This window comes from Sapajus apella, unplaced genomic scaffold, assembly GCF_009761245.1.
Source record: "Sapajus apella isolate SASKATOON/1434 unplaced genomic scaffold, GSC_monkey_1.0 scaffold148, whole genome shotgun sequence".
NCBI classification, from domain to species: Eukaryota; Metazoa; Chordata; class Mammalia; order Primates; family Cebidae; genus Sapajus; species Sapajus apella.
In genome coordinates, this window is record NW_022437088.1 from 991115 (window position 1) to 1009215 (window position 18101).

General features: G+C 41.9%; 1 protein-coding gene across 3 annotated transcripts in view; it reads left to right on the forward strand.

Moving 5' to 3' along the window:
• Positions 1–3388: 3388 nt before the first annotated feature.
• The window catches only part of ADAR (adenosine deaminase RNA specific), a 47829-nt gene continuing 33116 nt past the window's right edge, over positions 3389–18101 (forward strand). For 2 of the 3 annotated variants that reach the window (XM_032264912.1, XM_032264914.1), the window contains exon 1: positions 3389–3465. In XM_032264912.1, coding sequence (XP_032120803.1) covers positions 3421–3465 — 45 coding nt within the window. In that variant the 5' untranslated portion in view covers positions 3389–3420. The remainder of the gene's footprint in view (positions 3466–18101) is intronic. The other variant, XM_032264917.1, reaches the window with a different exon arrangement.

Sequence of the window (18101 nt, forward strand, 5' to 3'; positions counted from 1 at the left end):
ATCTTGTCTTCTCGTTTCTTTTCATTAAGTTGGTCTTCGACCTCTGATATCCTTTCTTCTGCTTGATCAATTCAAGTGTTAAAACCTGTGCATACTTCATGAAGTTCTCTTATTGTATTCTTCAATTCCATTAGTTCACTTATATTCCTCTCTAAATTGTCCATTCCTGTTAGGATTTCGTCAAACCTTTTTTCAGGGTTCTTAGTTTCCTTACATTGGGCTAGAACGTGTTCCTTTAGTTCACAGAAGTTTCTTATTATCCAATTTCTGAAGCCTAATTCTGTTATTGGAACGCACTCATTCTCCATCAAGCCTTGTTCCCTTGTTGATGAGAAACTGTGATCCCCTGAGGAGGCAGAAGCATCCTGATTTTGAGTATTGTCAGCCTTTTTACGCTGTTTTCTTCCCGTCCTTGTAAATTTATCCACCTGTCATCGTAATTACCGACTTTCAAATTAGGTCTCTGAGTGGACGTCCAACTTGTTAATTCCCATGGCCGAAATCCGAGCAACCCACTGCGCCAGCCAAAACAGCAGTGCCAAGACTCCTGGTGCTCTTCTGCCCGGGAATCTCCGGTCTGGCTTCCCTCTGGGTCCCCCCTTCAGTCAGCTGAATGGGAGACTCTGCCTTCCCGGAGCTCCAAACCATCAACCAAAAGGGGAACCTGTCCCGTTCACTCTGCACCGAGAACCACCCCGCCGACCACAAGAGTCGCGCTGGCGACCCGTGGGGCTCCTGGTCCATGAGCAAAAAAAATTCGTCTGAAAGTGTGATGTCCTTTCGTTCTCTGCGCTTTCACTGGGAGCTACAATCCCAAGCTGCTAGTAATCAGCCATCTTGGATCCCTCTCCCACATTTATATATTATATTTATTCAATGTAATGCCAACAGGTTTTTGTCGTTGATGGGGTGTGTGTGTGTGTGTGTGTGTGTGTGTGTATGCAACTTGTTTGTGTGTGCAAATTGAGATGTTTGCTTTAAAATATGGGAAAACAAAAGATCAAGCAAAAGAAGATGGATGAAGAATAAAAGGCAGATTTTGCACTACTAAACATCAAGACGTTTTATAAAGCTATGGTAATTAAATAATGTGGTGTTGACATCAAGATAGACAAATTTTCCAGTGGACTTGAATAGATAGATCTGAAATAGACCCATATGTAACTGGAATGTTATATAACAAAGTTGGGAAAGCTGGGGGAAAATAAAGATCATTTGTATGTAAAAAGTAAAGTGGAATCCCTATGTCACACCATATACAAAAGTAAATTCCAGAGAGGGATTTAAAGATTTTTAGGAGAGGCCAGGCATGGTGGCTAATGCATGTACTCCCAGCACTTTGAGAGGCTGACGCAGGTGGATCAAAAGGTCAGGAGTTTGAGACCAGCCTGGCCAATATAGTGAAACCCCATCTCTACTAAAAATAAAAAAGTTAGCTGGGTGTAGTGGCAGGCTCCTGTAGTCCCAGCTACTCAGGAGGCTGAGGCAGGAGAGTTGCTTGAACCTGGGAGGCAGAGGTTGCAGTGAGCCAAGATTGTACCACTGCACTCCAACCTGGGTGACAGCAAGACATCGTCTCAAAAAAAAAAAAAAAAAGATTTTTAGGAGTAAGTGAATATATATTAGAGTAGGGTGAATAAAAAAACAGGTTAAATATTAATAAATTCAAAGTTAATAACATCTATTTATCAAAATAGAAAGTGAAAAGACACAAATGAAAGGATAAATTTGCAACACATACAACTGACAAAGAATTAGTGTCCCAAGTATGTGAATAAACAATCCACTAAAACAATAATAAAAGACTCAAACCAACTGTTGTATAAAGAGCCACTGTTTCTGCATCCCTGGGTTGTTGATTTCTTCACAGCAAGCGGGTATCCATTACCTCAAAAGCCTGTCTGCACCTAACGCAAATGTGTACACATCCAGGCGTTTTAAATATAACCCAAATAAGCTGACTTTTAGGCATTTAGAGCTGCTTGCCAGCTTTGTATACCTCATGAAACTGTGCCCAACATCTGTTAGTCATAGATAAGATAAATCCTGTGGTTTACGAAGACTCCAATTTGCTGCTGCCCTTGGGAACTTTCTGAAACAGAGACTTGCCTGCTGAACACCACCTAGACCTGGTAAGCCCGCTCCGTTCCTTCCCTCTTCCCATTTTGGATGATTCCTCTCCATTCCTAATCTCTGGATCTTCTTATGAGGCGAGGACCTTCCCGTAAATGCAAACGTGTCAAAGCTCACACAAATAAAGCTTGAGTGTGCTACTATGCCACCTCCTGGTCATATATTTTTCCTTGCTCAGACCTAAAATCCCTCAAATGCCTTACACTGATATTTCACAGAAGAGAAACTACAGATGGACAATAAATATGTAAAGGAGATGCTTAACCTCAATAAGGCCAGTTTGAGACCATTTAACTCCCTTTGCATTAGCAAAAACCAAGAAATCTGAGATGTTAGAGAAGATGTGGATGCTGGTAGGAGTATAAACTGGTACAACCACTTTGGGTAAAAATTTGGCACTATCATATAAAGTGGAGTACTGGAATTCCAAGTCCTATCAGTTCTATTCCTAGGTAAATATACCCATGAGACATTTTTGCACGGGGGCACCACAAAGCAATGCTGATTTCCAACACTGTTGGAAATAGCAACAGACTGGAAATTGCGCAAAGATTTGGCAGCTGGAGAATGGATAAATTATGGTACATAATGGATTGTTATGTAGCAGTGAAAATGAACAAAATATAACTTCAGTCAACAAAGGTGAATATTAATAACATGTTTGTAAACAAAAATGTACCAGGCCCAGGCCTCTAGATGAAAAGTTTGGAAGCACACACAAAACTAAGAAAAGTAAAAATGCATTGCTTAGTAATATATATGAATGCGAAAATAAAGCAATATAATAGTTGTGTAAACACAAATTCAGGATGGGTTTACTTCTGAAGGAGAGGCAGTGGCAGAAAACAGGGACCACTTACAAGCTGATGAAAGTTAACTGGTAATATTTTAGTTCTTGATTAGCGTGTCAAGTTAAAGGAAGTGTTCATTATATTACTTTAAAAATGAACTAGTTTAATTTAATTTAAACGGGCAATTCAAGGACTACTGGTTATAACGTATTATTGGCTAATTATGTGGTCTGTTTTTTAAGAGGATTGTACCTACCTACCTTCTCAGGCCTTCCGGCCCAACCACATTATGAATGACTAAGAAGGAGTTTAATCAAGGCCATGGGCAAAAATGCAGCATCCTAAACCCAAGTACCTACTCTCTACCGTACCCAAAATAGCGATATTAACATAACGTCAAAAAACGGAAGACTTAGCAACAAAACCCTTGCTTTCCTAGAGCGCAAACAAAAGAGGGTAGAATCACGTGGTACTTCCTCCCACGCCCGGCGCGCCAATGATGTCACCAATCTGCGACCAGACCATTGATTCCCGACTGAAGGTAGAGAGGGCTACGTGGTGGGGGAGGGCGGGGGAGGGTCTCGGCTGCAGTGCCAGCATCAGGGTGTCCGGCAGTGTCCCGAGGAAATACAAGACTCGGTAAGCGGCTCCGTCCTTCTCGGCCACACCTGCCCGGGCTGGAATGCCCGGCCCTTGCGGCCTCTTCAGTCTCTGGCGTTGATGTTAGGGGAAGCCCGGGGGCGCCCCGGCGGGGCACTGAGGGTGGCCGCAGCGCCGGGTGGAGACCCGTCTGGTAGGGGCGCAGTGGCCGGGCTCGGCAGCCTTCCGGGAAGCGGACGCCCAGGGCTGGTGTACTTGTGTGCGTGTGTGTGCGCTCGTGTGTTCGCTTGTGTGTGCTCGGGTGTAGGCGGCAGAGGCTGCGCACGGATGCTCCGGCGCTCGTGCCAGCCGGAGCCCAGCAGCTGGGTACCAAAGGCCCTTGTTTCCCACTTGCCGACTCCCCCGCCTCGGAGAGTGACTGAAGAGCTAGGCGCCTGGGACTCGCGCGGTACGCGCTTTGCTGCGTCCTCTCCCCCAAACTGCATTAGGAACGGCCCTTTATCCCAGAGATAACATCGCCGCCCTGTCGTGCCTTCCACAGGCAAGGCGTAGGCGGCCACTGTGGAGAGCCCACTGCGGGGTCACGGCGGCCGCGCTCAGCCTCTGTCTGGCCTGATGCGGGAGGCCTAGTTGCGTCACCTCCCCTTCCTTCTCTGTTTAGCTTGATTTGGGGGCCCCACTAGGGGGTAAGCCGGCCCCAGGTGTTTCGTGTTGGTGTCAGAGTTTGGGAAACTTGCCTTCCAAAAAGGGATACCTGTCATTGGATTTTGAATGTGTGTGGAGGAGCCCAAGCGTGCGGTTAGCAGAAGGCGCAGAGTCTAGGCTGCCACCGGAGGTGACTTGAAAACAGAGGCCTACACAGTGGCTTGTTGCTAGAGAGGGAAGCAGGATTGCTAGAGAGGGACGCAGGATTGCTAGAGAGGGAAGCAGGATTGCTAGAGCAGGTCATGGCGAGCAGAGAAGGCAGGAGTGTCAAACGATTGGCAGTTGTGAGAGATGATGCCAACTTCTTTCTCTACCGGAGGAGCTTTGTTCTCATCCTTTTAAAGATCTTGAAATATCTTATTCGTTACTTACTAACAGTTGAGTGCTTGCTGTATGGAAGCAGGGAAAGAGAGTGGAAAGAGGACATGAACTTTGGAGGCAGGTCGGCCACTTAGCAGCTGTTTGACCTTGAGTGAGTTATTTAACCTCTCCACTCTTACTTGGGCTTTATCTACAAAATGAGGATAATTATATCTACCTTGCTGGGGTGTCAGAATTCGAAGTGTCTAGCTATTATTAGTAAGGGCCCAGTACCCAGGCACTTGGACTTGCTCCCTTGCTGAAGGTTTCCTATTGGTACAGCTGCTTGAGAAGCAGGGAAACTTTTTGCTATTTTGGATGTTTGCTATTCTGCCAGACATGATAAGCATACTTGGGAGTGGTGGTGGTGGGGGAAATCTCAAAATCCATAATCTCTCTACTGTATACTTCATGAAATTCTAGAACTGCAAAGAGGTTAAGATCTCACTTAAGGCTGAGCATGGTGACTCACACCTGTAATCCCAGCAATTTGGGAGGGCAAGGCAAGCGGATCACATGAGGTCAGGAGTTCGAGACCAGCCTGGCCAACATGGTGAAACCCCATCTCCACTAAAAATATAAAAATTAGCCAGGCTTGGTGGTGCATGTCTGTGATCCCAGCTACTCAGGAGGCTGAGGCAGGAGAATCGCTTGAACCCAGAAGGTAGAGGTTACAGTGAGCTGAAATCCCACCATTGCACTCCAGCCTGGGCAATGACAGCAAAAATCTGTGTCAAAAAAAAAGAACCTCACTTTATTAATTATAGCTTCTCATTTTTTTTTTAATTTTTTGAGACAGAGTCTCGCTCTGTTGCCCAGGCTGAAATGCAGTGGCGGTGTCTTAGCTCACTGCAACCTCCATCTCCTGGGTTCAAGTGATTTCCTGCATCAGCCTCCCGAGTACTTGAGATCACAGATGTACACCACCATGCCTGGCTAATTTTTTCTTTTCTTTCTTTTTTTATTTTGTTTGAGACGGAGTCTTATTCCATCGCACAGGATGGAGTGCAGTGGCAGGATCTTGCCTCACTGCAACCTTTGCCTCCTGGGTTCAAGTGATTCTCCCACCTCAGCCTCCCTTGTAGCTGGGATTACAGGAGCACACAACTATGCCTGGATGATTTTTGTATTTTCAGTAGAGACAGGTTTCACCATGTTGGCCCTGCTGGTCACAAACTCCTAATCTCAGGTGATATCCCTGCCTCAGCCCTGCAAAGTGCTGGGATTACAGGCGTAAGCCACTGCACCTGGCCCATGCCTGGCTAATTTTTGTATTTTTAGTAGAGACAGGTTTCACCATGCTGGGCAGGCTGATCTCAAACTCCTGACCTCCAGTGATCTGCCCGCCTCCGCCTCCTAAAGTGCTGGGATTACAAGCATGAGCCACCATGCCCAGCCAATAGCTTCTCTTTACATAGCATTTGCTACGTACCTGACACTGTGTCAAGTACTTTACATATACTAACTTATAGGATCCCTCCAGCAACTTGGTGCATTCAGCATTATCCTCATTTTACAGATGCAGAAGTGAATATTGGCTAAGGTCCTGACACTAGTTAACGGCAGAGCTGGAATTGGAAGCCAGCCCATTAGGCTATGTGATTTGAGCCTTGCTCTTGCTCAGTGACTAGTATCCTGGCCGTGTGAACCTGGTGTGATGGGGGAAAGGAGGCCCAAGCAGAGTTTAGTGGGCCAGCACTGGCTGCAAGAATAACATCTCAAATTGTCCAATGATACATTATCTTTCATTTTACATTTTACTCAGCATTGTTCAGATATGAACTGAGATTTGGCCTTTTCACCCAGAGAAAAAAAGGAAAGGCTCATGGGCACACAGTGTGCTGGGATCACGCGCACAAAGTAGGTATTCGGAAAAGGCTTGTGGAAAAAAGAAATCTTGAGGCATTGTTATTTCTGCCAGAAGGAGGCCCAGCGCTTATTACACAAAGGGTCCTTACGCCAGCTGTTTCTGTAGTATAACACACTGTAATATGAGCATTTTTCTGATTCATGGATTTAAAGATTTGAAGCTCTGTTTCAGACCGAGATTGGTAGTATTATCTGTGACCAACTGATTAGAGTTCTCAAATATGTGAACAACAGAATCTGAGCTTTTGGACTTCTGTAATCATCTCTTGAGATAGAGCAATTTGTTTTGCCTATAACATCTGTTAGACTTGGACCTTAATGGGTATAGCTGCTTGAGTTTTCCGGAGAGCACTGGATGATGGTTTAACGTCAGGGATAAAGAGTTCAAAATATTAAGTTTGTCTCAAATTAAATATTTGGGAAAGATCTGTGACTAATGTGCATTCATAGTAGGAATAGTAAACTAGTTTTAAACAGATGCTATTCCTGGTATTTTTGATGAGCTATTCTGTGTCGTAAAGATGTTTAAAGATGACTTATGGTTGTAAAGTGGACTATTAGGAACACACAAAACTTATATAATCCATCCGTATAGACTGTGACTTACATACACACCCCTCCGTTCCTCCACCCAAGGAGCTCTAGTTGCTGCTTCGATACCCTCTGGTTACCTTGAAGCCACCTATTTCACCATCTTTATCAGACTTACTAGGTGAGACCCTTTGCCATCAGCCTCCCTTTCCTTCTGTACCACCTCTGGCCTCGTGCGCACAGAATGAAGCTCTTCTCCAAAAGGGCTGTATATTCGTCTAGTTGCAAGTGGCACAAACCCAGCGTAAACTAACTTAAGCACAAAAAGAGTTTTTCCTCTCTTTGATTATTTAACTAGAAAGTCCAAAACAAGCTTCAGGCATGACTGGATCCTGGGGCTAAAATAATGTCACGAGGGCTTTCTTGGCCCTTCCTTTTTTGGCTCCTTTTTCTTTATTGACCTTATTCCCTCTTGCTGCTTTCTCTATACATACTGGAAAAGCTCCTTATCAGCAAGCCCAAGGCTATGACTTGATGGCTGTCTTTTAGCATTGTAAACTAATCATTGCTGACAAGGAAATAGGGAGACCACAATTGGACAGATGTGCATCACAGGCTCACTCCTGGGATGAGGAAGTGAACTGCTCCACTGTAGCCATATGGGATGGGGAAGTGCAGAGGTCCTAGGCAGACAGAACCAGCACATGACTATGGCAGGGGTGTGTGTATGCACACACGTGCTTACATGTGTGCTCTTATCTCGCTTCTCTGGGGTCCTTCTAGAGCCTTCCAACTGGAATGAATCCAGTGAGCTGTGTTTGCCCATCGAACACCGAATTTCACTGTAGCACCCATGATGTGCTGTCCGTCCCTTCTGTACATTTGCATCTGCTGTTTGGGTTGCCCTTCCCCACTGCTTCGTCTGGCTGATGCTTATAGATTCAGGTCATGCTTTTCCCGGAAGCCTTTCTTGACACCTTCCTTAATGAGCTAGGCATCCCTCCTGGGTTCCCATAAACACCTGAGCATAACCCCCTTGTAGGTTTTATTTCTATTTGATAATTGTCTGTTTATTGGTCATTTCCCCACTAGACTGAGAGCCCCTCGAGGACAGAGTCCCCTTTGCTTTGTATTCCTTATCTCCTACCCTTAGCTAGCATTATTTGTCTTCATAGCACTCATCACTGACATTGTTTATTTGTTTCTTACCTGTCTCTCCTCATTGACTGTCTCTCATTAGCTTCATGAGAGACAGTGTGTAAAGGAATTTTCTTTGTTATCAAAGCAAAACAAAGCTATCCTGAAGCCTAGGACAGTGCCTGGCACATAGTACGTGTTCAGTAAATGTTTATTAAATGCATGAATGAAAATCTTCCCACAGGAAGAAAATGCTGGCATTATGTTGATGAACACTCGAATCTGCATGATAGATACACTTCTCACTGTGAAGGTCTGAAACTTCAGTACCGGGGGTCATCCCAGGAAGGCAGAACACCTCTTCCCATATGTGTTCGAACCTGCGGAGGTCAGGCCCAAGGAGTCTCCAGCTGGAAATTCTACCCTGTGTGATACTTCACTCCTTTCAAACCCTTCTGAACTTTGCTAGGTTGTATATTAAGGCTTTTATTTTTTAGGCCCTTTCCTTGGAGCATTTATTTTTAAGAACATTGATTTGAGCACTTACAAGGTAACAGGCACTGTTCTTAGTCCTTTATAAATAGGAACTCACTCTTGGACTGGAGCTTGGGGACCAAGGGTTGTGAACTTTAAAACTTTTTTTCTTTTTAAATACCAAAACACTCAAGAATAGAAATAAGACAACTCTGCGTCTAGCTCATCTCGCCCTCCAGAAGCAGAGCTATCTAACAGCCTGATGTATGTCTCGTCCCTGCCCTTTCCTCGGGTTTTTACAGCCGTAGCTAGTGAATATAACATACTACGTCTAATCGCCCTTGTCTGGCCTTCACCCTAACGCAGCCATGCTCTGCCGTAGGGTATGTGGCAGAACCTGGTGGAGAACCAGTGGCTCAGCCCACTCTGCTCTTCAGGACATGAGCTACTCCAGCATCTGTTTTCAGCCCTCTCCCAGGGAGGGCTTACACCCACATCCTCAGGACCCTACAGAACACATCCATCTTCCTGGTTACATGTTACGCCTTATCTCCGGGAACCCCAGCCACACCATACCCACCCCTCAATAAATAAAGAAAGGGAAAAAATACCCCTTTCTTTCTTTTGACAACAATAAAACAGTACTTCTTATACAAATAAAGACTTGAAATGACAGGGTTATTATCTAACCCCGCACTTACTCCAAACACCCGAGCTCCAGTTTCAGCCTAGCTGCGGTACTCTGTTGCAGTACTTAGTCCTGATTTGCTTCCTAGAAAGTGAATACCAGTTTCCACTGCCCTCAGCAATTGTGCCTCTCTCCCTCACCCTACCCTCCTCTCCAGAACTGAATATTCTACTGAAAAAGGAAAATCTTAGCTAAATTTGAAATAGCATCTCACTTTAATTTGCATTTTTATTATAATTAATTATTATAATTAGTAATAGCCATAACCCTTCTTACCCATACTTAGCCACTTTAATTTCTACTTTTTAAATTCTTGGTTAATGTTTTGTCTATTCACTTATTGTGTTTAAGCGATTTATTTATTTATTTATTTTTTGAGACGGAGCTTTGCTCGTTGCCCAGGCTGGAGTGCAATGGTACAGTCTCGGCTCACTGCAGCCTCTGCCTCCCGGGTTCAAGTGATTCTCCTGCCTCAGCCCCCCAAGTAGCAGGGATTACAAGTGCGCGCCACCATGCCCATCTAATTTTTTTGTATTTTTAATAGAAATGGGGTTTCACCACATTAGCCAGGCTGGTCTTAAACTCCTGATCTCAGGTGATCCTCCCGCCTCAGCCTCCCAAAGTGCTGGGATTACAGGCATAAGCCACCAGTGCCCGGCCAGTGATTTTTTAAATACTTAAATATACAAATATTCTAAAAACCGTGAGTTTGTCCTCATTGTGAAAAGCAAACAACTTTGTTTGCAGCGAATATTTTTTAGTTATTGTTTGCCATCGAATTTTGGCTTTATCATTAAAAATATAAATCTATTTTTCATTCTTTTGTGGATAAATTTTATCCTTTTTGATTTCTTCTTTTGCTTGTGAACATAAAAAGATTTTTTCCTCATTCTGTATTCTAGTTTTTTTATGGTTTTCATTTTTAATATGACTTTTAAAAAGCTAGCTTCAGTTTTATTTCAGATTTTAACAAGATATTTGATGAAGATAGTGTATTATTTTAAATAAAATCACTTTTAATTAAAGGTCTATGTTTTATTTTAAGGATGTTTATATTACTGTACTTATATTTTTTCCTTTTTAAATAATTTATCAGAATAGCAAAAAACTTGCTTGACAAAACTAAGATTCACATATATAATCATAATTTTAGTGTTCTTAGCGTTTCCATAAATTGCTGCATGAAAATATATTTATATGTGGCTGTCTGATTTGAAGAGGCACTTGTGCTTGGCAACAGCTTTTCAGCCTGTAGCCAAGATGACAATTTCAACCTCTTCCAGTTCCCCTTTCTCACTATTTCCTTAAGACTTTTTTCATGGGGTTATAACTATGTGTACCTATGCGCACAGAGTTTATGTGTACCTCTCAATGCATTTTGACAAAAATACATACCATTTATCCAAATCAAGAAATAAAACATTTTTGTTACCTCAGAAAGTTCCCCTGTGCTCCTTTCTAGTCACTACTGCCCCCAAAGGCCAACTATGGATGTCTGACATTTACCACCGTGGATTAGTTTTGCGTGTTCTGAAGTTTCATGTCAGTGTGTGCTTTCGTATGTGGCTTCTCTCATTGACGAACAACCATGTTGCATGTGTCAGCATCCGTTGTGTGAATATGCATCAAGTTATTTATTCATTAGTTTATTCATTAGTTGGTTGACATTTGGGTTGTTCCAGTTTGGGGCTATTAAGAATAAAGCTCTATGAACAGTTTGTTTCCTGTTTTTTATTGTGGTAAAATACATGACATGAAATTTACCATCTTAAACAATTTTTTTAGCATATAGCTTGTGTTAGGTATAGTCACATTGTTGTGCAACAGAGCTCCAGAACTTTTTCATCTTACACATCTAAAACTCTATATCCATTGAAGAAAAATGGATATACATCTGCTAGCCACAAATGTATCCTCTTTCCCCCCATCCTCCAGCCCCTGGTTCAATGAACGTTCTGGTGCAAGTCTTTTTGTGGCCGTTTTTCTTGGGTAAGTACCCAGGAGTATAAATGGGTTTAGCCTTGGAAGAAACTGCCGTACAGTTTTCCCAAATGGTTGTACCATTTTATCCTTCCACAGTATACAAAAATGCTAGTTTGTTCCATTTCCTCACCAACATTAGGTATTGTGAGTCTTTTTTATTTTAGCCATTCTGTAGCTGTGAAGTGGCATCCCATTGTGGCTTTATCACATATTCTAATCAGTTATTTACATGGCTGTTCCCATTGCTAGACTGTGAGCTTCATAAGGGCAAGGTTCATGCAGTAAGTAGTTATTTTTTTGTTCTTATTAACCTTTTTCTTCTTATTTTGAGGGTGATGCATGCTCGATTATTAAAAAGAACTTGAAAATTACAGAAAGCTGTTAAAAAGTCAATACAATCACAGGTTAACTTGCTTCTCAGACGTCGTCATGAGTATTGAGGTCTTTCACGCAGTGCTGTCTTGGTTTACCCACAGGTAGAGTAGTTCACACACATGATGGTTGATTGAGCAACCCAGCAGTGTTCCAGCCCTCTGCCTTTGCCATCTGAACATCACTTATTCCCAGCGAGGAGCCTTCTCTCAGACAGCCTCAGACAGATTATTTTTGTGGTTTGCTGGCCACAAATGTATCACATGTATCACTGACAAAAGGAGTGATACTCAATACTGGATTAAATTAGATTAATCAACATCCTTCCTCTAGGCCTAGGGAGGGAACTTGGCCTTCTTAGGAAAGTGGACAGAATCAGGGCAACTCTCAGAAAAGGAGGCATCATTTTAGAGTAGGCCACCAGCGCTATCTGCCTCTTATACATACTGTTTTTCAAAGATGCAAGAGTTCGCTGTTTATAATTTTATATTCTTTCCACTTTTGAAATTAACATCTCCCATGGCATTAACTCTTTGTAAATATCACTTTTTAAAGTGTTACGTAATTCCTGACTAAGGAGACTTCTTGACCATGTCTCCAGTTTTAACATTAAAACTGTTTGCAGTTTTTTGCTGTTGCAAACAATACTGTAATGAACATAATGCTCATACTAAATTTCAAACTGTCTTCCTCAAGGCTGACTTTTATGAGTGGTATTATTAATTACATTTATATTACTAATTACTTAGTTTTCTGATTACATTATTAATAGTGATTATTAATTAAAGTAATGAACATATTTATGGCTTTTGACACATATTGTCCAAATTTTTCTTTCTTTCTTTTTTTTCTTTTTTTTTTTTTTTGAGACAGGGTCCCACTCTATTGGCCAGACTGGAGTGCAGTGGCACGATCTCAGCTCACTGCAACCTCTGCCTCCCAGGCTCAAGTGATTCTCCTGCCTCAGCCTCCCGAGTAGCTGCAATTACAGGCGTGTACCAGCACACCCGGCTAATTTTTGTATTTTTAGTAGAGACGGAGTTTCACCATGTTGGCCAGGCTGGTCTCAAACTCCTGACCTCAGGTAACCTTCCCAAGTGCTAGGATTACAGACGTGAACCACCATGCCTGGCCTGTCCATTTGTTTTGTTAAAAAGTTGAAACCATCAGTTTATTCTTATCACCATTGTAAGAGAATGCCTCATTCTCTTCCTTTCCTCATTTTTTTTGTTTTATACCTCCTCTTTCTTTCTCTCGATCATTACCGTATATTCATTTGACAAATATTTGTTGAGTACCTTTTATAGCCAAGGCACTATGCTGGGTCACAGGGATACAAGACTACTGCTGTTTACCCGAGACACATGTGATTAATCAAACACGTAACTACAACTAATGATAAGGTTATACAGACAGCCATCTAGGGTTATGGATACTAAAACTTTTTATGCTGTCTGGCTAAGTACCGGAGGAGAAAACAGTGTGTGATTTGGCTTTTTCAAAGCCTCAAGAATGGTATGTGGCTGTTGGGTAAACAGGACGGAAGGTGCTTTTTGTGAAGACTGTGTAGGGTGGGCTAGGCCCCAGGTTGGGCCATGCTATAAACTTTGTTAGGGACTTGGGCCTTTATTCTAAGAGAAATGAGTAACCACAGAAAGGCTTAAAGAAGGGAGGTGGCAATGACCTAATCAGATTTGAGAACATTTTGGAGGGGTCATGGTGGATCCCTAGAATCCAAGATTAGACTGTGAAGGTAGCCATGGAGTTCCCAAGCAGCCCAAGTAGTCTTATTTTTAATTGCTAATTTTATGAATGAAACCATAAATCATATTACATTTTTATGTCTTTACTTATCATGTGATTGAATATTTGCCCAAATGTTTGACACACACTTGCACTTGCTTTTTTGTGAATTGCCTGTTTGTGGACTGTAGTTTTGGAGGGAACAGGATAGTGTCATGGCTGAGAGGACCCACTCTGAAGCCAAAGTGCCTGCATCTGAATTCCTGCCTCTGCGAATTCCTGGCTGCATAACCTTGTTGGAGATGCCTTCCAACTTCAGACTTTGTTCTGCCTCCGTTTCCTCTTCTGTACCATGGTGTAATATGGGGACAATAATAGTGTACCTGTCTAATAAGGCGGTGGTGAGGACTGAAAGAAACCACGGTGCTGGCCCGAATGCTGCGTGTGCACACGCACACACACACAGATATTAACTCTGACCTGCATGTGTTGTGACCGTGATTCCCGTATATTATTATTTGCTTATTGATTTATATTTTTAAGCTCTTTACTATGACATTTTCAAACATTATGTCATTTTTTTTTTTTTTTTTTTTTTGATACAGAGTCTTTCTCTGTTGCCCAGGCTGGAGTGCAGTGGTGCAATCTCAGCTCACTGCAACGTCCCACCTCCGGTTTCAAGCAGTTCTCTGCCTCAGCCCCCCAGGTAGCTGGGATTAGGGAATAGGCACCCGCTGCCACGCCTGGCTAATTTTTTTTTTTTTTTTTTTTTTTTTGTATTTTTAGTAGAGACGGGGTTTTACCATCTTGGCCAGGCTGGTTTGAACTCCTGACCTCGTGATCCACCAGCCTTGGCGTCCCAAAGTGCTGGGATTACAGGCGTGAACCACCGCGCCTGGCTGTGACTTTTTTTGAAGTGCAAAACATATCTGCAGTGAACAGTTATCAGTCCTCTCCCTCATTGCTGTGAAATGGATCAAGTTGTACACACTGACTTTGTTTCTTGGTGTTTTTATTTATTTATTTTTCACACTTAGTCTTTTAATACATTTGCAATTTGTTTTGGCTTATTAATATAAGGCTAGACTCCAGACTTTTTTTTTCCAAATAGCCTATCAGTTGGCCCAGCTCCATCTGTTGAATAACCCCTCTTCCCCTCACGGCTGTTTTTGGTTCCTCATCACGCATTGGATTTCTGCACACTGTAGGCTCTGTTTGGGGGAAGGTGGCTCTTCTCTGTTAGTCTGAAGCTCCACCCTTGCATTATACCAGTGCTGCCTTGGTTAACTTAGCGTAGCTGTCTTCTTTTTAAAAACTATTTTGTTTGTTCTTGTACTTGAACTTCATTTATCTATTTATTCCCATCCAATGACGTATCAGTTGCATCTGAACTTTAATCATTTTGTCAGGTGTCCACTCCTTACTGCCCCAACCTCATAGTATTTATAGTAAATTATTATTTAATTTGGTATTAATTAGCATTCATAAAGTATTCTGCCATCACATCTGGGACTGGTATGTCCTTCTATTTAAGACATACATTCATTGGCAAAGTTTTGTAATTTTCCACATTTGAGCTCTTCACGTTTCTTAGGGCTATTCCTAAACGTTTCTTTTTTTTATTTAACATTTTATTTGCTATTAAGAATATGGTAATTTTCCCTATATATAAAGAAGCTATTGTGTTTTATGTATTTCTCTTATATCCAACCATACTCTAACTGGTATTGGCTCTAAGAGCTTTTCAGTTGATGTTCTTGGATCAACTGGGGTTGTGATTATATCGTCTGCAAACAATTTCTTTTTCAATAGTTTATCTTTTATTTTTGTTTTATAATGTAGAATAGGTAAGAATTTCCATATGTAGAAAATATATTATATATATATATGTTTAACATATGTGTTAAATACCATATTGCTTTGATTTTAAGACCATTGAGCATAAGGACATGCTATTGATATATATGTATATATAGTGCCCCTCAAATCTGTTATTAAATCAATAGCATGTCCTCTTGTATATATAAATATATATGTATACATATATACATGTATATAATATATAATATACAATATGTATATACATGTATATATTATATATACATATATATGTACATTTATATATATTATATATGTATATATAATATATGTACATATATATACACATATATATATGTATATACATGTATATATAATATGTGTGTATATATTATGTATATATACATATATGTATATAATATATGCATGTATATATATGTATATGTTATATATATACACATATTTGAGATGGAGTCTTGCTCTGTTGCCAGTCTAGAGTGCAGTGGCATGATCTCGGCTAATTGGAACTCCCACCTCCTGGGTTCAAGCGACTCTCACACATCAGCCTCCCATGTAGCTGGGGTTCCAGGCACACGCCACCACACCCAGCTAATTTTTGTATTTTTGGTAGATACAGGGTTTCACCATGTCGCTGAGGATGGTCTCAATCTCTTGACCTTGTGATCCGCCTGCCTCAGCCTCCCAAAGTGCTGGGATTACAGGTGTGAGCCACCACGCCTGGCCTGGGGGGCACTATATTAAAACATATACTGCAGTTCATATTCCATTATCAGAAATGTTAGGATGTAAAAAGCAGTGAATCTTAGAATTAAGAAAAATAACAACGGTAATGGTAGCCCTCTTTTTTATTTCTAATTTAACTGGTAGTGTCTAACTATTCCATTCTACGTATGATATTGGCTGTTGATTTATGATAGACAGTCTTCATTATATTGAGGATCCTCCCACATCTTCCTGTTTGGAAGAGATTTGATGTTGGTTTAATCAGCTTAGGAGGGAAAGTTGTTCATCAGGGTCAGCCGCTTTCATGCAGAATCCCACCTCTGCCCACAATTCCTGCAGTTTCCTTGAAGTTTCTTTGTTAAAGTAAGAATCTAGACTCTGGCATCAAAGATTGATATGCTAAGCATAAGTTTTAATGCCCAGCAGAGAACCAGTTCAATGCAAAAGTTAGGCTCTGAGATCTAAGCCTCAGGGTGGCAATGAGGGATGAAGTAGGTTTTTAAAACTAACAGACTCCATCCCAAATTAGGGAATCAAAGTCTCCAAATGCCACTTATTGGCCAGTGTTCTCTGAACTAGGCATTGTCTAAGCAACAAGCAGGACAGGATGCTTGCAGGGGTTTTTGATTAAGTTATCTCCACTATGTCCATGAGTCAGGATAATAATGACCCAGTCATTGTTTTGATAGAAGTCGGGTCCCCTGGCTAGGCAGCCGTGTTGGGATTCATCACTTTGTAGTTTTTAACTTTTTACTGTGCTCTGTATCGGGAACTTCAACCCTCCTCTGAGATACCCGTTATCCACTAGAACTCCAGACAGAAGTGCTGGAGAGGGCTGTGGGCCAGGTCAGGAAGACGATCAGGAAGACATAAGCCAGAGTTGAGGTACACCAGTGGAAAAACAAAGTCTTTAGAGTGGTGCCTCTTAACCTTCGTTTTGGGTACACAGATCTATCTGGGAGTCTGAGAGCTTTGGACTGTCTCTTGAGGGAAATGCACATGTGGAGTTTTTCAATAAATAATTTTGAGCACGCAGAAAGCAGAACACTAGTATAGCCCTAGCTTCTTGGAACTTGTAGTAAGAGAGACTGGCAGTAACCAAAAAAACACATGAAGAAATGTAAAATTACAGTGTAAATATCCTCCAAAAGAGAGGAAAGGGGGCTTGAAAGCATATGATGGGAGGGGGTAGGGGTTAGAGCGCAAGCTCTTCCTCTAGAACTGTTGACCATGCTGAGTTCTGAAGGGCAAATAGTAGTGAAAAGGAGGGGAAATAATCCAGAGAGAGGGGCAGGTGTGTGGCAGGAGGGAGCATGGCAATCTAGAGGGAGGGAAAGAAGGCTCAGGGAGGCTGGGGGGCAGAGAGATGGGACATGGTCCAACAGGAGGGAGAAGGATGGCAGGGATAGACCATGCAAGGCCTCGGAGCCATCATATAAAGATTTCTGCTTTTATCTTAAGAGCATCAGGAAGCCATCAAAGTATTTTTTTGTTAATAATATAAATATTCAATATGCATAAAAGATTCCTGCAGCATATATGTATCAGTAAAATAAAACAATGAAACAAGTACCCATGAACCTAACACCGTTCCCTGAATAAGAACCTTATCTGTATTGCTGAAGCCTCCCTTGTCCCCTCTTGGATCCCATCTCCCCGTGTCCCCCCTCGACCCTTTATTGCTAGTTTAGGATTTTCTTGAATTCCATGCATGACATGATCAGATTTTGGTTTTCAGAAATCACACAAGCCATGTTGAGAAGACCAGATAGAAAAGAGCCCAGAGTGCATGCGGGGAAACCAGTCGGGAGGTTACAATCACAAAGCACAATCTTACTAAAAGTTTGTCTGCATTTTATTTTATTGCTTTGGAAATTTATTTCACATATGATTTATTTTTATCATTTAGAAAGTATAAATCAATGGGATCTTCCTAGCAAATAATAAAATCAGATAAAACTAAAAGCTGTAAATCTGTCGGACAGTAATGAGAAGGCTATACTGTTTGGCTTAACTAAAAATGTGGCCAGGCTTGGTGGCTCATGCCTGGAATGCCAGCACTCTCAGAGGCCAAGGCAGGCAAGATTGCATGAGCCCAGGATTTCAAGACCAGCCTGGGCAACATGGTGTGGCCCTATTTCTACAAAAAAAAA